Source organism: Natrix helvetica (assembly GCF_964273705.1).
Source record: "Natrix helvetica genome assembly, chromosome: 1".
Taxonomy (NCBI): domain Eukaryota; kingdom Metazoa; phylum Chordata; class Lepidosauria; order Squamata; family Natricidae; genus Natrix; species Natrix helvetica.
The window spans coordinates 246,834,326-246,857,342 of record NC_138548.1 but is presented as its reverse complement, the minus strand read 5'-3'; the positions used below and the strand labels follow the sequence as shown (position 1 = coordinate 246,857,342).

Sequence of the window (23,017 nt, the reverse complement as noted above, 5' to 3'; positions counted from 1 at the left end):
TATTATCAACCTACATTTGAAATTTCAGTAGAAAATAAAAAAAAATAGACAATCACCACTATATCTTAGTGATCATATGCAAAACTAAAACAGAGTCTTCAAAAATCTTTATGTAGAGAGGCTTTATTCAAAAAGAATAGAAAAAGCAGACTTGGACCCTTTTCAAATGATGTATTTAGAAAAAAGAAATAACAAGATGTCTCTTAATCCTGAAACAAACACAGTGGCTTTTTGTTCTCTTTTAAAAGCTTCTCTACTCATACACTTTAGTGCTTCAAAGTTTGAAAATGTTACCGAGTGCATTTGACTTACATAGATATTTGAAAGGCTTCCCATAAAATTTCCAGTACATAATGTAGTTATCTAGTAATAAACTGACCACAATTCAGAAACTAAGACATTGAAAATTACTTTAAGACAGAAGTCTACCTAGCTATCATTTTTCTGTTTCAAAACCATCTAACAGACCTTCCTATCAAATAACTTACAATTTTTGAAAAAAGGTTCCATTCAGGGGGTGAGGAGTATTTTATATTGAATAAATGTTATTACATTCTTGCATTAGAACTTTGGGGTATTTAGATTTGTATAATGTAAGAAATCTAAGAATGTAGACTAAAGTTTACCTAGTGTAATTTTCTCTTTACACCACACTAGCCAGATTACCCCAAGACATCTTAAAAAGTAGGGCATAAAGATAGCAACCCCTTACTGCTACCGATTTTTAAATTTCCACTTAGTGTTATAGACAGGTTATTGATAGGTCATAGTATTCTTCCTGATTTGTCACCGTCTAATCTTGGTAGCCGGCTTTTAATAACTGAAGTGTGTATAAGATTGAAAAAACATTTTTAAAATCCTATTCAGACATATTTCCCTCCTCTTTCTATATACAGTATCTATATATGGTGTATAGCTGTATGCACCATGTTCACAAAGATTCACATACACAAGATTATTTTCATTGTATCATGCTGGGGAGGGGGGGAACACATTCAGGCTTTAAAGGTTTGGAGGTCTGACTTTCAGAGTTGGGTTTTTCTAAGCCATGTTTGTGGACATGCCATCTGCGTGTTCAGCTTCACTCATCCAATTCTAGAAAATTCCTTTTCCCCTTTTCCCCACCCCCACCCCCAGTTATTCAAAGCCCAAAGTAATCTTGGGCTAATTTTAATGCTTCCGGACACCAATATGCTTTGGGCCAATCCTGCATTCCTGTCATTTCAATTCATATATATTAAGGTCAACTTTTAGGTTGATTAGTAGGGCTGTGACTTCCTTCTTACTTCATTTCAACATCTGCTCTTTTGAGTCTATATATTTTAAAGTGCTTGAGTTCCTAGCCAATATTTTCTTTCATTAAAAACCAGTATGGACTTCAGAAGATTTAACTAAGGCGAATGTTTACAGAGGGGTTAGAAATGGAAGAGTAGAATATGAAATTAAAATCTGAACTGTCAAAAGCAAATAAGCTAGCCTGGGTTGAAACATGCCCATGTTCCAATATAAATACTGCTGTTTTTTAAAAAACTAGGCAAAGGAAATCATGTTCAGAGTAAAACAGAAACAGATTTAAGAGAAATACCATCGTCTTAACTGTATAGTTTTGTTGACAATTCCAATCCAGAACAGAGATGCTCTTTATTTTGACCTATTCCCTGAGAGAAGCAGCATTTCTAACACCTAATTTCCTTTAAACCTACAAGATTATCTTTTTGCTCCTATACGTATCTTTTTGTATGGAAAGATTTGACTCTACAGAGACCATGGAAGCCTTCTATATCCCAGTGAAGACAAGAACAAAAATGACTTTCTGTACCGTACTGACATTTTGAAAGTGGTAGGATCTACTGGTCCCCCCAAAATAAGGTGTCCACCTACTGTATGGCCATGACTTAGCACTTAGACTTACATATCACTTTATAATGCTTTTCAGACTTCTCTAAGCAGTTTACAGAATCATCATATTGCTCCCAACAATGAGAATCCTCATTTTACTGACCTCAGAAGGATGGAAGGCTGTGTCAACCTTGAGACGGTAAGAATCGAACTGCTGGTAGTCAGCAGAATTAGCCTGCAATACTGCATTCTAACCACTGCGCCACCACAGCTCTGGAAAGTGTCATGACACTTTCTTTGCAGCAACATATATTCGAAGAGGAAGAAAAATTTAAGACACTATTGGTTAATGCATAGGCACTTTGGAGCTGTCCACTTTAACTTGCAGTTTCAATATTGAAACTTTATTGTCTCCATAAAAGGCCTTGAAATGCAGAAAATATTCACTTTGGTTACAGCAATGCATATAATTTGACTCAGGTTGCTTTAAGTGGCATGATACATTCCTCTAGAAAATGCCCTCAAATTATAAAACAGGGATGAAGAATTCTGCTTAACATTAAAAAAACTAGTAGTAGAGATCAATAAATAAGAATTCTGCACTCATACTGGGAAAGAAGTCCACCAGTTGACTTCAATATAAGCTTAACTGCTACCAATAGACTTCTCCAAAACCAAAAGTCCTGTATAAGCAATATTATGTTCAGTTTGCTGGTTTTAGAGAACAAGATAATTAATAACCAAAAGGGTGAATGTCCTGTTTTCACTAAGAGTCTGTAAGAAAACCTGATAACAATAATTTGTTATGCTTCAAGTAATTTCAGATGCTGTCATAAGACTTGCATCCTGTACATTTTGTTTAAAGTGCTCCTTAGTGCTTGGGTATCATGCACTGTCTGGATAATGGCTCTAGAAATCTGAACCAAACCCAGTTGAGTAGACCATTGTATTAAGAAGAAAGTGAGCATAAAAAAGAGGGACTTCTCTTCGCGTGATGTCCCTTCCCCCAGCTTTTGCATTTTTGCATAATACAATATTCTTTCAGCTCCTTTGCATTCAGATGCTTGTTATGTAGATTACTTCAGGAGGACTGTTTTTTGTAGGCACAAATTCAGTTGGCACTTCTGTGTATTTTCCTTTGGAGGGATCTTCAGGGGGTTGATTATTAGTTTCTTTCAATTTGTTTTTGGCTTCCAATGTGCAAAAGCTAAGAGCCATGAACAGAGCAGCTGACACCATGAAGAAACTGGAAGCATAGAAGACATAACTAAAATGTCCTGTAACATCCACAAGAAGACCTGAAACAGAAAAGATACATGACTATAAAAAACATACGCTACATTTGGCGATCAAATGCAGAATCAGGATATCTTAAATACTCAGCCACCTATGGATCAATACCTAAAATGGTCTATGAAGTCTGGTCCAGAGCTAGCCCAACCCATGAAGTCAGTAAAAAGTTCCCTACATTGGGCAGAGGAGCATCAATAAAGATAAGAAACTCAATATAACTGTTGACACAGAATCATTGTGATTCTTATTACCTTTGCTTTCCCCTACTTTCATATTCTTTTTGCCATCTCTAACTTTTATACTGTCAGTATTAATAGATAGTAGATGAAGCTGAAGTTGCCACCTACGTTTATTCTGAGCTGTTCAATTATTCTGTGTCCCATTTAAACAAACCAGAAATGTCAATTTAATCAATGCAACTTATTAACTATCTGTGCTTATATATAATGCAACTTATTAACTATCTGTGGTTATATAATTCTTCAACAACATTCCACAACAATACATTTCTCACAATCTGTTATAAGAGAAACTCAGAGCTGCTTCTTATCTGAAGCAGTTTCTAGATCCCTTCAGATGTTTGTCTGCTCCTTGCAGGTTCCCATCATTTCCAGTATACTTTAATAGAAAGCATACAGTATCATCATTTGCTAATTGTACAGGCAGCTGTATTTTAAAAATGAAAAAAAAAATGGTTTGCAGCATATGAATTTAACATGCTGCTTTCCCAACGTTTTCTGATATTGAAATTGCCTGGCTATCAGAAAAAGTGTTTCTCAGCATCCACTAGTTAGTACACTATAAGAAATATCAAAATCTTTTCCAGAGAGTTTGGATAGACTCCTGATGTATGTTGGAGATAATGCAAGTATGAAAAATTGATAAAAAATGCCTGTCCCTTCTGGTTAACAGACATTCTCTAAAGAGAATCAAAATCCCTTTGGATCCAGCTGATTAATTATAATGGATCGATGTATCTCTACCATTTTGTGAAAGTTTGTACAAACATCCTTAAATAATATAAAATACTTATTCATTTTAAAATTAAACATGTTAGAAGACCTTTAAACTAACTTAAACTACCAAATGTGTTTAAGAGTTAATCTGTACAGGTAATGTATTTCATTTGTTGTTCTTTAATTTTAATCTCTGCTTATTTAATTAATATATATTTTTGTCTAAGTATTGTAACATATTTTGTAAGTATTAGCATGCTCCCCAAAAAGAAAGACTCACTGAATTTCTCAGGACTCGCTTCTGAGTAAAAATGCTTAAAATTTCATCAGTATGAATTTCCCACCAAAGGATACAATTGCATGGAAGGGAGGGAGAGAGGGAGGGAGGAAGAGCTGAGGTGGCGCAGTGGTTAGAATTCTACTTCTGCTGACTGCCGGCTGCCAGCAGTTTGGCAGTTCGAATCTCACCGGGCTCAAGGTTGACTCAGCCTTCCATCCTTCTGAGGTGGGTAAAATGAGGACCCAGATTGTTGGGAGCAATAGGCTGACTCTGTAAACTGCTTAGAGAGGGCCGTAAAAGCACTATAAAGCGGTATATAAGTTTAAGTGCTATTGCTATTGCATTGCAACTGATCTTTGTTCTATGGTAATCAGAAATTTATTTTTATACTCAGAATGTGCTATGTTAATTCTAAAAATTATAACTTCTATACATATGATTCTTTTGTATTTATTGAAACAATGGATATACACCAGAGTACCATGGCTAACCAAGACTCCCTGCAATATGTAAGGATGCACATGATCCATATAGCAAACACACACACACGTATATATGTGTGTGCATGCGTGCATATATATACACATACATACACATCAAGTTTGACTTGATGTAAGGTAATATATTAATTATGCCTGCATTTTAGCTAAAATATTTCCTAATTTTTCAAAAAAGCAAGCAACTGAGGGAAGAGAAACAGCAAGGAGGGAATTTAACTTTTTTTCTGCCATGCCGGTCTTGTTTTCCTCACATTTATGCCAAACTTGCATCACTGGGATTTAGATTATTTAGCAACAACTGAAAGATGAATAAGAGATTTACTGGACTAGAATTTGGCTATGGCAAGGGCTATGAAGAACAAGAAGATAGATAGCAGAGCTAAAAGCAAAAGAAGATAAAGACTAGATGTTCTATTAAGGAAAGTTGTTTGCTAATTACTGGGTTGCTACTCCTATATAATCCCCCTTTTTATGCTGACTGCTGTAATCTTAAATTTCTAAAGCCTTAATAGTTGCCATTTAAAGCTGTAGTAATCATTCTGCAGAGAATTGTACTGCAAATGCTAAAAGGAGCATGGAACTAAGCAATATCACTGGATGGGTTCAAGTGGAGGCTAGATAGTCATCTGATTGATGGCATAAATGGCCTCTCAAGTGCTACAATACAGTGAATTCTGATTACATGCAAAATCTGTGCCAACAGTACCACTGGGGCCAATTCCTGTATACCTCTTACCTGCAAGAGGAGGTCCAATAAGAATGGTGATACTTTCCAAGATGGTGAAAAGACCCAAGGCACTAGAGAACCTGTCCATTTCTACCACGTCCATTAACACTTGGAAGAGAAGTGCACCGATGACACTCATGGAGACACTATAGACAAAGCAGTAGAGGACAAGAATAGTATAGTCAGCTGAAACAGCACAGATGAGGTTGCTCAGGCCGTTGAACATCACAGCTGCGCTAAAGAGGTAGATCCTCCTGCCAGTGAAGACACGAAGGCCTGAGAGAAGGCCTGCCATTGGGCGCATAAATATGTTGATGAATCCGATAATGGAAATTAGGAGGGCTGCTTTCTGTTCCTCCACTCCGTTCAAGATGGCATAGGGCACCAAGTAAACGAGAGGCAGCACAAAACCCATCACCATCCAGGTAACTCCAAGGGTATAGATTTGGTAGCCTTTGTTCTTGCAGAAGATATCAAAAGCTAGGTACTTCTTCAGGGTCTGGTTACACGCAGTAAATCTTGACTGACATTGTTCTTTCTGATGTGAACTGTTACCATTGGGCATTTCTCCAGCTGAGTGTTCAGAACAGGATTTCAGCGAAAAGGCAGTCATCTTACCTGGGACTGGCCTCATTATAGCTCCACACACGCAAGTGTTCAGCAAAACTCCCCCAAAGATTAGAAATGAGTTTCTCCAGCCCATCTCATCAAGCAGGTTTTGGGAAATTAGTGGCCACAGTGTCATGCCAAGGGAAACCCCAGTGGAGGCCAGGGCATTGGCTAATGCTCGCCGTTGTGTAAAATAATAACCAAGTACGGTGACACTTGATTGGAAGCTAAAAGATGATCCCAGGCCTTTAAATTAAAAAAGGAAAAAAAATATGAATCTGCAATGAAGACATTTGTTTTATTCATTTCTGTGTATGTATGTTTATGATGATCAGAATTCACCTATCTTAAAGAATATTAAAAATTATTTTGGGGGCACAACTTAGAAAAAAGGTAGGATATGAACAATATTCTTAATCTACAATACTTAATATTAATTCCAATAAGAATGTCTCTGATTATTAGATCTCAGAAGTTTCTGAAAGAATCTTACCCCACCGCCTACTAAAAACACTACTCCTTTGATGACATTTGAAGTAGCAGCAACCATGGATAATGTAATCGCCACATTGCAGATAACAGATGAGCTTTTTTAATGTTACTGAGGCTACTGAAAATCTGAATAAGCATCACAATCCATACATAGCGTATCAATCACCATTTGCAACTTGGATTCATGCCATGCAGGAACATAAACTCTGAATAGGAACCAAACAGGAAAGCATACAAACCATCCCATTGTACTTTTACTATACTCACCAGTGATGAATCCGGCTGTTAAGTAAAGCTCGCTAAGGGAGTTGGAGAAAGCACTGGCAACCATGCCCACTCCACTGAGAAGGCCTCCCACCATGACTGTTGTCCTGCAGCCAAATCGCTCCACCAAAATGCTACAAAGAGGACCTGAGACGGAAACATTAAAAAAGTACAAAAAAGTACAGTGATACAATTTCAAAAAAGTACAGTGATGAGCATAGACTTTTGCCCAGAAATGGAAAAACAAACTAACTCCAAGCGAAGATGAAATAATAAGAAAGGTTATGGATTGTGCTGAAATGGACAAATTAACTAAAGAAATTAAGAGAAAAGAAGAATCAGAATTCTACCAGATATGGGATAAATGGTATAGGTGGATGGAGGAAAGAAACAAGAATCAATGAAGGAATATAACAAAACTCAAAAATAATAGTTATGAGTAAAATAAGAGAGTTAAGAATGGTGAAATCCAAATGAAATACAATAGAAGGGGAAATAATATAAGGTGAGCGGTATCGATTGATAATTGCTATTAGAAAGAACAGGAAGCTCCTGTTTGTATTGCATTGTGTAAATGTGTTGTAGGTCTAAGTTTTGTGTGTGTGTGTGTTTTACATGTTTGTTAATAAAATTGAAAAATTAAATAAAAAAGCATAGTCAAATGGTTGCATTTGTTAGATTCATATTCTATGGGAATCTCATTTCAGTTTATCTCAACAATTATAACCGGGGGGGGGGGAGGGGGAGGTTGGGCTGAGGAAACATGACTAGTCAGGTTACTCAGTGAGTTTCCATAATGAAGGACAAGCACAAACGTAGGTCTTTCCTAGCCTCATTCAACACCTCCACATTATGTTCTATTCTCCTCCCTGCACATTTGTTGTTTTTGCTGCTGCTGCTGCTGCTGACATAGTCAAAGCTGCATTACATAAAGAAAGATAAAATAATCTTGTGTTTGAAAAACAAAAACAAAAGTGTCTTATATAGAGTATTGGCATGTCTATTCTCAATCCATGTTCAGCCTATCTGAATGTTAAGGGTATTTGGGAATCTGAACTTGAAAATATGGCTACATGTAGAGAGGAAAGAAGAATGGTGTGGATGCCAGTTTCAGCTAAAGTTCAGAAGACAAATTGGATGAGTCCCATGTTTTTTTTAAAAAGCAGGAAATAATCTGAAAGGAGATCTGAATATAATATCAATCTGAATATATTGTGCCAAATAAGGAACAAGATCGATATAATTGACATAAAACACTTGAGATGAAGCAGGAAAATAATTTGAATAAAAACATTTTGTTTCACAAGAATGTAAAATTAAGAGAGATATGATCCTGAGATGGAAGAAAAAAACTTATGAACAGTAATTTGTTACAGATAAATTCTTACTACTAATATTTATTACTGAGTAATTGTTTTTCTTCTGTCCAATTTTGTCTAATTCTTAGAAAAGTGCCTGGGTAAGGCCCTACATTTTTTCTTGCCAAGGTTTTTCAAAAGTGCTTTGCCATTGTCTCTTTCTTAGGACTGAGACCTGGCCTAGAATCATCCAACCAGCTTTCATGCCTAAGGCAGGACTAGAAATCACCATCTCCCAGTTGGTGCCTTAACCACTACTCCAAATTGGCTCTCTAATGAATAACTTATTATTAATATAACCAAGCTGTGAACTATCTAGGCACATATCTGCAGCAGCATACAAAGACATCATAGTTAATTTTTTATAAGTATCCCAAGGATACTCCCCTCACCCCACAGAAATGTACTTTAATTATATCCAGCTTTCCTTCTGTGTATGATTGTCTTAGGAATTACCATCAGAAAGTAGGAGGGGTGAATGGGAAGTGAAATGTCATCAGAATTTGTAAATAGGCTGAAATGAATCCTTTTTGTATCCAAAAAGAACAAGGTGTGTCTCTGAAAAAGAACTACCGTGCCACCTGGAGATCATAAGGGCATGACAGCTAAGGCCACCTGACATCTTAGTAGCTGCTAGTCAGGGATGGGTTCCTGCCAGTTGTAACCTCTTCAATTGAAGAGGTTCCACAAATCTACCGTGCCATTTAGAACCGGTTCCAGCTCCCTCCCCCCGCCCGTCCGCACCATGCTTGCCCCACCCGCCGCTCACTGATTGGCTGGTTCACCAATCGTCCCACCCGCCTCTAAGAGTCCTATCTAAACCTTAAAGTCTTAAAGCTGTCAAGTTTGAACACCCCTGCGTTTTTTTTTCTAAAGGGTTAGGGGTGCAAGGGTCTTGTAACCTGACAGCTTTAAGACTTGCGTGCTTCAAATGCCAGAGTTTCTGAGCCAACATTTTGGCTGCTCACCAAGAGCGTTGTTAAGTGAGTTTCACCACATTTTACAAGTTGGCCATGCCCACCCAGTCACATGACTGCCAAGCCACTCCTACTCAGTCACATGGCTGGCAAGCCACTCCCACCCTGTCACATGGCTGGGAAGCCACCCCCACAAAGCAGGCCATACCTACAGAAGAGGTTCTAAAAATTTTTGAAACCCACCACTGCTGCTAGTGCAAGCAGTGACGCGCGGTGACGTTTATGACTGGTGAGGCTGGTGACGTCATCAAACCACGTGGTTGCTCCGATCGCAGGGGCGCAGCCCAAACGGAGAAATTTCTTCAGCTCCAGCCTCAATCAGCGCAGCCGCGGTCCCCTTCATCTTGCCTCAGGAAGGAGGGGAATGGGACCACGTGTGCAGGGGAAGGGGATTGCGGCTCTGCTAATCTGAGGCTGTGCACTGAGGAGCCGCCTGCACACGTGGTCCCATTCCCCTTGCAAGGATCCCGGGCTCGCCCAATGCAAAAAATGCCTGGGTACCGTGTTTCCCCGAAAATACAACCTGTCCTGCGCTCACTGACCTAGCGTTATCCCGAAAGCGCCAAGTTACAGGAGCCGGGGGTGGGGGGAGCGCTCACGTTGCTTGCCGCCTTCGGTATACCGCTAGGTTGGGGAGTGGCGTTCTGTCCAGCCAGAGGGGAGAGTTGCCGGGAAACTCCCCAGCCGGGAAAAGCGCCATTCACTGACCTCAGCAGCCGCCCCGCAAATCCCCTCTCCAGCCGGGAAAAGCGCCATTCACTGACCTCAGCAGCCGCCCCGCAAATCCCCTCTCCAGCCGGGAAAAGCGCCATTCACTGACCTCAGCAGCCGCCCCGCAAATCCCCTCTCCAGCCGGGAAAAGCGCCATTCACCAAGCCCTTGCGCAGCTGTCCCAGGCGACCGCTGCTGGCTGCTGCTGCCCGCCGCCGCCCCGCTCCGCTCCGTGCATAACTTCCAAACTCCAAAACTTCCAGCATCGGCCGCTCTAGGAGTGCTCTCTATGGTGGGCCGGCTGCTGGACAGAGAATTTTCCGGACAGTCTTCCAGCAGCCGGCCCACCATAGAGAGCACTCCTAGAGCGGGCGATGCTGGAAGTTTTGGAGTTTAGAAGTTATGCACGGAGCGGAGCGGCGGGGCGGCGGGCGGCGGCGGGCAGCAGCAGCCAGCGGCGGTCGCCTGGGAGAGCTGCGCAAGGGCTTGGTGAATGGCGCTTTTCCCGGCTGGAGAGGGGATTTGCCGGGCGGCTGCTCAGGTCAGTGAATGGCGCTTTTCCCGGCTAGAGAGGGGATTTTCCGGGCGGCTGCTCGTGAGCATAGTTACCTCATGGCTACTTCACCCCTGAGGCTGTGCCCGGCTCTTCGGGAGCCAGTTCACAAGAGAGCAGCCGCCCGGCAACTCTCCCCTCTGGCCGGACAGAACGCCACTCCCCAACCTAGTGGTATATTGAAGGCGGCAAGCAACGTGAGCGCTCCCCCCACCCCCGGCTCCTGTAACTTGGTGCTTTCGGGATAACGCTAGGTCAGTGAGCGCAGGACAGGTTGTATTTTCGGGGAAACATGGTACCTAGGCATTTTTTGCATTGGGCGAGCCTGTGATCCTTGCAAGGGAAATGGGACCACGTGTGCAGGAGGCTCCTCAGCACACAGCCTCAGATTAGCAGAGCCGCGATCCCCTTCCCCTGCACACGTGGTCCCATTCCCCTCCTTCCTGAGGCAAGATGAAGGGGACCGCGGCTGCGCTGATTGAGGCTGGAGCTGAGGAGCCTCCTGCACACGTGGTCCCATTCCCCTTGCAAGGATCCTGGGCTCGCCCGATGTAAAAAATGGCGAGATCGGCACACTTGGGGCTGCTGCTGAGATGTCCAGGGAGGCTAAACCAAGCCGCGCGCCTCTCCCAGCCACTTTCACGGCTTCCTGGAGTAATTATTTTTTATTTTCATGACGAGAGTGGTGAGGCTCCGCCTCCCCTGCCTCCCCTGACTGCACGTCACTGAGTGCAAGAGGGTATGATAGTAGAGCTTGATCTGTTTTCCCTAAGCAGCTACCTTGGATTCTCTGTGTTTCATCAGACAAGGCTGCACTTGAATTACTACTCTGTGGAAAGGATAGAATTATGTGAATCTGAAACTTCAGACTTGCTCTCTGCTTTAAATCTGCATTTTCTCAGGCACATTCTTAGGACAACCAATTTTTACTTTAGAAATCTTGTCGGGCATAACTGCCTATTACAGGGAGGAGACACCCTGGTAGCCAGCTCTACTCTAAGCTTTGAAATTTAGATGAAAGGCCCAAGACCTCAGACATTCCAATCTTTTTGTTTTCCTGTTGGATCAGATTGGAGACAGCAATGCCCTATACCTGGAAAGTTCTTGCAATGGACAAGAATTGTTTCCTTCCATGAATATGTGCTTCGTAAAGATATATGAGCTCTCCTATACAAATGTTTGCAACTTTTAATATGTGCAAATGAAATGTCAAATGTCTTCCTCATTCACAGTGCTACAGGTAGACTTGCCTTGAAGAAAACTGGGCCAGATTATATTTTCCATGAGATGGAGATAGAGATGCGGTCATACAGTGTAGAGGTTTCTGTCATTCTCCATGTCCTTTCTATTCTGTCACTCTCATACACTTGTCAACTCAGCTGTAGGCCTTACTGGGGGCAAATCAAGTCCAACCCGCTGCTTCTTGTGTGTCCTTGAGTATAACATGATGGCAAATTTCCTAACTACTCATATTACTTAATCAGTAGTGTGGTTGTTTAATTCAGCCCAAGGGGATACCCTGCTCCTTTCCCCTATTTTCAGGTTGTTTACAGAGTGAACATCAGTAAAGCCTAACATCAATAATTGGGAAGATACTGGAAAAAATAACCAAAAACAGATCTGTGGATACCTAGAAACAAATAAAGTTATAACTAGTAGCCAGCACAAGTTTGTTATAAACAGATAATGCCAAACCAATCTTATTTCATTCTTTGATAAAGTGGCTAAATTAGTAGACAAGTGTAGCTTTGAAGGTCATTCAGTGAACCGTTGTAAGTCAAGAACTACTGTACATAGTCACCCCATTCAGTAATTTAAGCTGCCACAAATATCAATGTTTGAATATTAGTTACAGATCAAGAGTATATAAATTAAAGGGGAAAATTCATCAAGGACACTGTGTGGTGCTTCTTGGTAGTTAAGCAATGTCAATAGAAACAGCTCTCATTATACTATTAGAAGTCCTAGCCATTGTTTAAGAATGATATAATACATGGATTATATAAGAGCAAACCTATTATACTGTAGGTTAAAAGGCAAAAGAAATCATTACCAAATGAAATATTTCACTAAGTTTCCCAACTCAGTAGAGAACTTAATCCTTTCTTTGTCAGCATAACAACACCGATGATCAAAGATCTGATGCAATATTATTAGCACAGGCCCATTTATAAAAGAGATAATAACCAGGTGTTCCTGCTACCCGATGGAATAAGAAGCTAATGAAATCTTGCAGGTGTGCAAAATATACTGTTAAACTATTCAGGGCCCAACCAGCTTTTCAGACATTTATAAGTATAGGAATAAAACCTAATAGGCATAGATCCTAAAATAGAACGTTCATAAGCACTACCATTTTATTTTTCAATGTTTTTTTTAATTTTAAATTAATTTCTTCGATTGCTGTCATTCACCCACAGTCATTGAGAAATGGATGGCATACAGATAATAATTCTGTGATGATATCTTTAACATCCTCAAACAAGAACATCTGCCTATCCCAGATTCTTGGGAAGAACTCAATAGGTAGATAAAAATGCCAAATCCAGTCTAAATATTTGGGTGACTATGTGACCAGCCGTAAACGCCTCTGGCTGATGGTGCAAACAACCCTAATAATCATTACAATAATAACAAGCTACAGGCAAGATCTGCCTTTGACCATCTATATTCTAGCGAGTCTACTGTTTTTCTGAGGGGTGCAAATTTGCATCTCCCTGGGTTCCAACCCACTGATGGGCAGGGAATCCATTCTGATGCAGCTAAAGTCCTGTTCTTTCTGTCCTAACTAATTTTGTTGCTACCACTAAAACTGCTTGCCTGAGACAATGGTCATTTCCCCCCAACTGTACACTCTCAATAAAAATGCAACCTTTCATTTTTAAAACATTAACATGCTTATCTGACATATTTTTTCTGGGGTTATTTTAAATAATTTTTCAGTGTTTGCAATATAAAGCTAGATCTATAGAACAATGATGTCTATGGAATACTGATAGTCTGCTCAATAGTCCTGTGGGGAGGGAAATGAACATTTTCCAACCTATCAGTTAAGTTTTACATCAACCCACTTTGAGGTAATGTAGGGCCTTTCCCTCAATTTGTCTTAATGTTTTCTCCTCAGCAATCTTAGAGAATAAATTTCATAATTTGGAAGATGGGATCTGCCTTTGTGGCACAGGGGATATTCTACTGTATTATCATTTATTATATTGCTCATTCTGTTAAGGTATTTATACCACTCATAGAACTCTGTTTTTCACTAATAAACCAGACGTATCTTATTGTCAGGTAAATATTACTCTTAAGACTCAACCACATATCCTGCTTGCCACAGCACAAGAATATCCCGCTAATTATTCACAGAGGACTTTCTTCATAACATTACCTCCATCTCATTGTTAGCCAACTGCTGAGGCAGTCTGAACTCATTTCAGATGTTCAGAAATGCAAGTAGTGTTTTCCCCATTATCCTGACACAAAAGTCCCCAAGAGCACAATCTAAAATGCTTTGAAGAGCCCTGGAATAATGCAGGGAAGCTTGGTTCTGTTCAACTTGCCTGCTAGATGTGCTGTGACACAATAGCAGAGCATAGGGCTGTTCCTAGTGCACATTAAAGGCAGGCTGTGGGAACTACACAGATTAAATTGATATGATTTTTCTCCCATCTCTAATATGTGAGAATAATTCAGCAAAATGGTTGTATGGATGAGCCTTCAATGTGGCCCAATTTTATGATGCGGCTGGTTGAATGCATCAATTGAATCTTTAAGAATTTGTTTAGTGATTCAATCTCTGAGTTTTATCTGGATCTTGCCAATGGATTTTTGTGTCAATGTTTTTTTCCCCTTTGGTTTGTTTCTTATTTTGAATTGGTCAATGACTGTAGCAAAGATTTGTCTGATAGGAAAAAAAAAGCTCAGCTAGTTTTAGTTGACTCTTTAACTTTCCTCTTTAACTCAAGGGCATGTGAAGGGTGGTGTCCGGTGGCAGAAATTCTAGTACTCATCTCACAGGCTCAGAGCTCAGAGTGGCCTTGAAATATTTTGTTTAAAACAACTTTTAAGTATGTACATGAGAAAGAGATATGACTGAGAAAGAGTGTATGTGTATGTTTAGTCAGTGCCTTCTTTTTAGGGCTGAGATGGCGTGAGGTGAGTGACCCAAAGTCACCTAGCTGGTTTTGTATCTAAGGTGGTAAGCAGAGTTCCCAATTTAATTTCTGAAGCCTTAATCTCTAATCTCAAACTGTCTCTCAATTATATGATAAAATATGTACGTATTAACTCAATATGGACTCGTCATTCTCAGATTTCTGGGCTAACCTTACTTGAAAAAGCAGCAATTAAAAAAATTAAGCAATTAAAATTAGTCAGCCTTCTGATCTTACTTGAAAAGGCAGCAAATAAAATAGTAATTAAAATCAATTTTAATTAAAATTAAGCAATTAAAAAGAACCAGTATGGATTCGTGGTTATGGCACCAAGAATCTGCAAGTTCTAAGCCCATCCTAGGCATGAAAGCTGGCTGTGTGACTTTGAGCCAGGCAATTTCTCAGTCCTATCCACCTCACAGGATTGTTGTTGAGAATATAGGAGGAGGAAAGAGTATTAGGTATGTTCACCACCTTGAGTTATTTATAAAAATAATAAAGACAGGGCAAACATAGTTACATAGACAGCCAGTCAGCCAGCTATATGGAACCCACAATCTATCAGGAAATCCTTTCCATTGTTCATGATATTGTAGATGTCATATATTGTAGCTGTAACATAAAAAGTGGTTTTGGGGGAAAGAGGAAGATACTGTTGGAGATTAGGAAGGAAGATTTATTTTTGTATCTAGAAGTAGAACCATATAGCGAAGCTTGAAGACAAAACATAGCTTTGGTAGATGTCTTTGGTAGAACGTTATTTGCTAGTTAGCAATTCATCTTGTGCTCTTTTCATGGGACCTTGATGACATTTAAGAAGAAAGTTTATCAATAAAAACAAAATACTCACCACCTGCATGGAGGACAGCTGTCATAATGGAGGGGAACCATGATGTCTCACTATTGGTAGCGTGGAAATCACGCTGCAGATCCTTGAAGAAGACTCCAATGCATGAAGGAAAACCCAGTGTTAGACCTTGAACCAGCACTGTAGCTACCAAGACCATCCAAGCCCATCCTCGATCCTGGTCTTTGATGATTCTAGGGGATGCTTCTCCTTCTTGGCTCATCTTTGCAAGGTGTCTTTTCATAGAATACCTAATTGGAAGACCGTAGGCAAATGAGGAGATGAACCACAATTGGATCAATGCTAAGGCTACAAGAGTGGAGCTACTGAACTACTGTTCAGGCAGAAAGTAGTTCATTTCAGTTTTAATAGAGAGCTTCCCTGTCTCAATCTCTTGGAATTGCACCAACCCATTTTATTTTGTATGTTTTGCTTTATGTCACAGGATTGTAAACGCCAGTAGGTAATGGGTTAGGCACACCTCCAGTGGCAAATGACCAACACTTAGTACTAGGTTGTCATTGCATTTACCTTTTACCTGCTTTTGGCCCATGGGATTTCCTCATTGTCTCAACTGAATATCCTAAATGTTTTGTGTCAGAAGGCAAAGTTTGTAAATCTCAATTATTTGTTTTTCACAACCAGTCTTGTAACAAACACTCTTCTGCAATTTCTGCTCCTCTTGTGTGTAATGTTAGGTGTTTGGATAGCAGGATTTAAATTTCACATTCCTTCTATTATGTCACTTCGTTGTATCAACCAAGTGTCATAAACGTTTTGTGTCAGCAAGAGGCAAATGTTTTTCACAAGTAGCCTTGCAGTGAATGTTCTTACACAAGTTCTGCTGCTGCTCCTGGGTGTAATGTTAGGTGTTTGGATAGCAGGCTTTAAATTTCACATCCCTTCTATTATGCCACTTCATTGTCTCAACTGAGTATCGTAAATGTTTTGTGTCAGGAAGAGGCAGTTTGTAAATCTCAATTATTTGTTTTTCACAACCAGACTTGCAGTGAATGCTCTTGCACAAGTTCTGCTGCTCTTGGGTGTAATTTCAGGTATTTGGATAGCAGGACTTAAATTTCAAATCCCTTCCATTATGCCATTATGTATTTTAAGAATATATTCACACATGTATCAATTAACATCTCCTCCATAAAATATCTGTAATGGTTCAAAAGTGTTATTGATATCTTCTATTGCCTATTAAAAAAGTATAAGAAAATTCCCCTTCCCAATGTTTTTGGGTGTTACTTGTGAAGATATCTAAAGAGAAACTTTAAGATCTCATAAAGGGCACATGTAATTTGTCAAGCTACAGGCACAAGATCAAGGCACGATATGTTTATTTTATGTGCAATAGAGACAAAGAAATAATATGCTTGAATAAATAAGATATTTATTCTGCAGGGAGAAATATGTAGGGCGATCATTTTAGCCAGCCACCAATAGCCAAGAAAAGCATATATACATATTGTCAGGAACAGGATTGTATTGGTGTGCTTGAAAAATACCATGTGCCTTTTCCTAAACAAGAAAATCATCAGGAAATACTTCACAGTTTCAAGGACAATGTCAGCATTCCTTCCTCTACCTCCTTCAAACAAGATAAATTAGCCTATTATTGCTCTCTTATAGACATTTCTTAATTTTGCTGTTTATTTAATTAAGGGCTTTTTAAAATCCTACTTTTCAGGGTAGGAATCAAGTATTTTACACAGTCTCTGTCAACAAAGTTGCTACTTTAAAATGAGAGAGAGTGAGAGAGAGAGTGAGAGTGAGTGAGTGAGTGAGAGTGAGAGAGACTCTCTCACCGCCACTAAGAGAAGGGGTGTGGTGGCGGGCTGGCAGGTCCACGTGGGGCATGTTCCCTTCCTTTCCTCCAGGAAATGGGTGGGACCAGCTGCGCATGCGTTTAAATATTTTAGGGGCTTATTTTCGGGGGAGGTCTTGTTTTGGGGGGAAACAGGTAGCAAACTTTAATATTCTTTCTTAGAAAGAATTGAATAATTAATTAAATAATTAAATAACTATTCTTGTATAATTAAGCTGCATACAGGGAATGTAATAGATGGAGCCTAGCTTGAAATTAAACAGGGGTGATGTGACTCTGCTCCCATTCCCAAGTCTATTTGATGCAAATGCGATTGTCACCAGGCCTGGGGTAGGTTGCTGCCACCATTACTACCAGTTTTCTTCGCGCTGCATGCTTAGCTTGCATGCATGCTGCGTGTTGCTTGCGCATGCACAGTTGCCTGTAAATTTAGTCATTATAAAATGACTCAAAAACATGCCGGCAACGGCATGGGTGACCGGGGAACTGGTTCAGCCAGGCATCAGTTCGGCAACCCAGTTCGGCAACCCAGTTGCTATTTCCACTACTGGTCGCTCGAACCAGTGCGAACCTGTAGCAACCTACCTCTGCACCAGGCCAATTGAGGTGGGAATCCACAAATGCCTCTTCTGTTAGGAAACTAGGGCTAAAAAGGGTCCTGCTAGCAGCAGTCTGTTTTGAAATCCATGAATCCTATCAAAAGCACTAGAAGTACATGTCTCTCTTTTAACTGACCTTCTGGATCAGGAAGAGAATGCCATTAGTAAAGGCTGTGCTGATCTTTATATCTTCCCTTTGTACTTTGGTATAAAATTCCATACCAAATTTGCTCCTTGAAATATATGTTCTATGTTGCTGCATAACCTTTGTTCAGATTAATGCCGAACAAAGAATATGTAGCTGCAGGATCCAAATTTCCACATGAAGACCAAAAGCAACTCTTTTAAATCTGTACTTGCCCAGCAAATCATTTCCCACTCCAGATTCATTGAGCAAACTGATTGGAGAACATGGGTTATGGGCTCTTCATGAAAGGTATTAGTGCAACTGGTTTCTTAGGTAACCTTTGTAATCACAATCTAGACTTCTAAAAAGAATGGAGGAATTACAGGACAATCTCATTATTCGTATAATGGATCGTAATGGCAATACGGTTTAAGTACTGTAGTCATTGATACATGGATAGTAAATTATTGTTTATTTAGAATTATCCTAAAGCATGCAAGAATACACATCCAGAATTAGTTATCTACAATTTTACAATACATTAGCAGGAAGATTAGTATATGTCATTTTTATTTAAGTAATTTATTTGAGAAATACTCAGATGTTTCTACTTGGAAACCTCTTTTGGAGTTTGTGCTTGAGGTGGAAAAAAATGAAACTTTGATTTTAGGTTTTGCTGATTAGATAAGATTGTTGCTATAGAAATTATCAGAGTATATTGCTGTATAAAAGTAGAAATTGTACATTATTATCTTATTCTAAAGGTTGCCAAAAGGAGTCAGCAGTCAATGCTCTTTTTTTCTTCTTACCCTACACTTTTTCCTCTTCCCCTTTGACTTCCTTATTTTTCCATTATTTTCTTTTTATTTCTGTATTTTATATTTTGATAAAGTAATAAAATATAACAATGTAAAATGGTCTGTTTTATTAAAGGGAAAGAAAAACTATTTCCTTTGGATCATAATCTGGCGCTTGCTCACAGACAACGTTCAAAATAAACCACTAACAAAAGCAGTGAGTAACTGGCATAAGCATTTGATTCACTGCATAATCAAGCTCAAGATACTGCCCTTTAGTCATGCACACACTCTCCAAACTTCTTTTTTATACAGCTCTCAGAGCCCAGATTGGATTGGACCCCCCAAAATTCCACAAAGTATACTAAGTTTTTATACAGACGCATTTTAGAAGCTGAGCAGAGTTGGCTTTGATTAATATTTCTAAGTCTGTTTTCTAGTATGGGAAGTTTTTTTTAAAAAGACAGAAGAAAATGCAAAAGGCGAACCTCATTGATTACACAAAATTGCACAAAGTTGCCTGTTCTTCTGGGCACTTTTGGGTTAAGCAGAATCAATGACTAAGCAGACATTAATCCGACATCATGAAAGGCTTTATTAAGAATCACTTGAGGAACACTTCCTTCTCTATGCTAGAATGTACTGTGATTGATCTTCAAGCGTCCATTCTTGACCAATTTCCCAAGGAAAGTTGAGCAATAAAGCACCAAATTAACTGGAAAACATTACTTGTGACTCCGGCATCTTGAACGAGGATGTTTCTTAAACCACCCTTACATACATTCATTAACCCCCAGCAAGTTTTTACTATCAGCTGCAAGCCTTTTATGAATGTCCTTGTAAATAACACTTCCTGCATCTTATCACTTCTTACTCAACCCACCTGCAACTACACGCCCACACATTTCATGCTGAGGGTAACATTTCAGGCCGCTAATGTAATGAATAAAGTAATAAAAGGTTTATGATCCCAGGGATACAGAATGCTCTCGTCAAGACTAAAGCAGGGGTGGCCCTTCAGTGAAACAGCTGCTCCAACTACTAATCCAATAAATATAGAAGTGAGACCTCTCCACTCCCACCTGCAGCACCCCCTGGTTTATTACCTCAGTAACAGATTCATTGGGCCCAGAGGGACGGGTCATGCTGAAGGTGTCTGTGGTGTTTGCCTATACAGGTAGCCGCTATGGCCACCATACCATAATTAGTGCTTTATAGGCTGGCTGGTAAGTTCTCTTGGGTCATCCCAGGAAGCTGCCTTACTTTCTTCTGCAGCAATTCTTTTAAAAGGCTCTGCACATTCCTCTCTTCTTGATTTACCGTTGGATTTTTCTTACCCTGAGTAATTTTATATAACTCACGTGAAGTTTTCTAAATACTACAGTGGAAGAACCACCAGGGGCTTCTAAAGAGTTCTTACACTTAATATATTTTTTAAATGCCCTTAAATAGTTGAGTAGAATCGTAACTGACTTGCATACTAGTTAGAAACAGAGTGCATTTTCTGAATATGCATTTCACTATATCCTATCCATGTCACAACTCTTATCCAACTATTTAAAGGAGTATCACTTTGACATACTGTAGGAACTGATTTATTTCTAGCCTATCACAGCCTGTGCCCTTTGTCATAGGAGTAACTTTTAACAATTTATTTAAACAAGCACATTTTAAAAAATAGTGCTAACACCCAGTCTGGCTTCTTTTATTATATTGTTATTACTCTTGTTTCCAGAGGTGGATTGCTAATTTTTTTACTACTAGTTTGGGCGCGCTCCTGGGTGCATGTGCGTGATGCTTCTACACACGTACAGAAGTGTCCAGGTGTGTGGGCGGAGCCTCCTGCCGCTCTACTACCAGTTCGGCCAATTCAGGACGAACCAGCAGCAACCCACTTTCGCCTGTTTCCCTGAAAATAGGACCTCCCCGGATAATAAGCCCAATTGGGCTTTTGAGCACATGCACTAAAATAAGCCCTCCCTGAAAGTATTGCAACACAGCAGCAGCCATGAGGTGACTATGCATACCGCCTCCTGTACCTCAAAAATAATAAATCTCCGAAAATAAGGCCAAGCGCTTATTTTGGGCGTCAAAAGAAAATAAGACTCTATCTTATTTTCGGGAAAACATGGTAGTATATAAAACACAAATGAATTTTTTGCAAGCACTCACCTTTATAATACTAATGTTTAAACTTTTTTGTCATATTCATTAACTCTATTATAGTAAAACAAAATGAGAAAGGGTTTTTCACATTTGTAAAGTGTGTTATAGATGCATACAAGTATAAATGCTATAACTTACTATTTAGCTGATGTTTAATTGTTCCTTTAATATTTAAGAAAATATTGTAGTGTTTTAATACAAAACGTTGCTGATAACCAAGAGAAAAAAGTGATGATACCTACAAAAGGAAATATGCACAGAACAATGACTACTTTCTTTGTCTGACATTTTAAAAAGCTTCTTTTAAAAAGTCAGCAAAATAGCACAAAAAGATTTAACTTTCTGAAGGCTATGTTACCAACAGTTTTTTAAAAGACAAAAATATGCTGGAAAAGCAAATGAGGATTTCCAGAGAATTTCTTGAGTGCATAAAATTGTGCAATAATTTGTCAGCGATTCCACAAGTTCTCATTTGGAAGCACTTAGTATCTGAACATAGCAATAGCCATCAATCCAGGAACAAATGCAGTGGAATAGAAGAAATGCAACAAGGTGGAACTGGAACACTGGAAAAGACAACAGTTTAGAAAAAGAGTGAAAATGAAAGGGTTCCCCTCTAATTCCCCAAATCAAGAGAGCATAGGCACCAAAGACAAATTCCTTGTGTGTCCAATCACACTTGGCCAATAAAGAATTCTATTCTATTCTATAAATGTAGAGTCAGATCTAACTATACAGCTCTACATCAGTTTCTAGAAACTTAACCAAAAAAAAAAAAAAACCCACCAATGGCCAGTACATTATGCCCTAGGTCATAATTCTATAAGGCAGGGGTTTTCAAACTTTTTCAGGCCTCAAAGTGGTTAAGGAAAAAATTGCCGGAACTAAAAAGAATTCCCATAACCCCTGATCCAGAAGCAAAGTTTTAGGCAGAAAATATTGATTGCATTCAAATGAATCCCCACCCCACCCCCGTCGCAATTTTTCATGGAGCTCCAGGGACTCTCTCTAGAACTCCAGGAAAGTAGTTTGAAACACCTGGCTACAAGGTACAATTTTATAACTTAATCAGTTCATGGGTGAAAGCCTTATGAAGTGCACAGATCTCTCAGCTACTCTCCCCATGACAGCAACTCAAACTCAAAGAACAGAAACACCGCGCTAGTTTCCTGTTGTTATAGAGATCTGTGTTGCCTTCGTAGTCCCTAAAATAAAAGGTCAATCATCACCCCTGTTTAGACTGGATCTTTGTGCGTTAGTTTTCAGAGCCCACCGAGGGGCCATGGGGGAAACAGGCCTCTGTTTTAGCTACAAAGTGGGAGCCCTTCTCTCCAGAAAACAGGGTCGGGGTGGGTGGGTGGGTGAGGTTGATTTAATCACAATCTAACTCGATCTTGGGAATTCACATCCCCCGTTTTAGACAATCGACCAACTTCCTGATTGCAGAGACTGATTGGGTTCCAGGCTGATGTTTCAGGCAACAGAGCCGGAGAAGCTGCTTTCTCGTGTGAACACTGAAAAAGCCCAAACCCCGCTGCCTGCCCTTTGAGAAGAAAGAGAAAGCTGCTGTCCCAGACACGTGTTGCTCGATCCCTCCCCGCCCCTCCCCCCCAGTTGATTACACGCCGATGGCTCCACTGGCGAGAAAGCGAAAAAGGCAGGAAAAGACCCGGGGTGAGATAAAATTCCGCCCCCTCCCCCCAAAAAAATATCTCGCCGAAGTGACTCCGGCTCAGGATCCCAGCCGATCGACTGTCTCTTACCTGCTCAGCCCGGGCAAGGGGAAAAGCGCAGGGCTGACGGGTCCCTCCCTGGCGGGGAATCCCCGGGGCACCTTCCTTTCACTTCTCCCGCGCCTCTTCCCAGCGGGGTCGCCAGGTGAAATAGCTTTTTAACTCTCGCCGCCGTGAGTGCCGGCGGCGGCAACAGCAGAGGCG

The 23,017-nt window shown here is 40.0% G+C and overlaps 1 protein-coding gene across 1 annotated transcript; it reads right to left on the bottom strand.

The window, feature by feature from the left end:
• Nucleotides 1–1,549: 1,549 nt before the first annotated feature.
• Nucleotides 1,550–22,997, bottom strand: SLC16A5 (solute carrier family 16 member 5). Its single transcript, XM_081937894.1, has 5 exons — nucleotides 22,844–22,997; nucleotides 15,564–15,811; nucleotides 6,964–7,107; nucleotides 5,605–6,450; nucleotides 1,550–3,137 (listed from the first exon to the last, which is right to left on the bottom strand). Exons 2-5 carry the CDS (start codon nucleotides 15,802–15,804, stop codon nucleotides 2,896–2,898), a joined length of 1,473 nt encoding a protein of 490 aa, XP_081794020.1. The 5' UTR covers nucleotides 15,805–15,811; nucleotides 22,844–22,997; the 3' UTR covers nucleotides 1,550–2,895.
• Between the last annotated feature and the right edge of the window lie 20 nt (nucleotides 22,998–23,017).

Excerpts from the sequence above, each read along its gene's own strand:
- SLC16A5 (XM_081937894.1), bottom strand. The coding sequence starts at position 15,804 with ATGAAAAGACACCTTGCAAAGATGAGCCAAGAAGGAGAAGCATCCCCT. Across the intron at positions 6,451-6,963 it reads AACAGCCGGATTCATCACTG|GCCTGGGATCATCTTTTAGC; the intron begins GTGAGTATAGTA and ends TTTAATTTAAAG. Across the intron at positions 3,138-5,604 it reads TATTGGACCTCCTCTTGCAG|GTCTTCTTGTGGATGTTACA; the intron begins GTAAGAGGTATA and ends TTTCTGTTTCAG.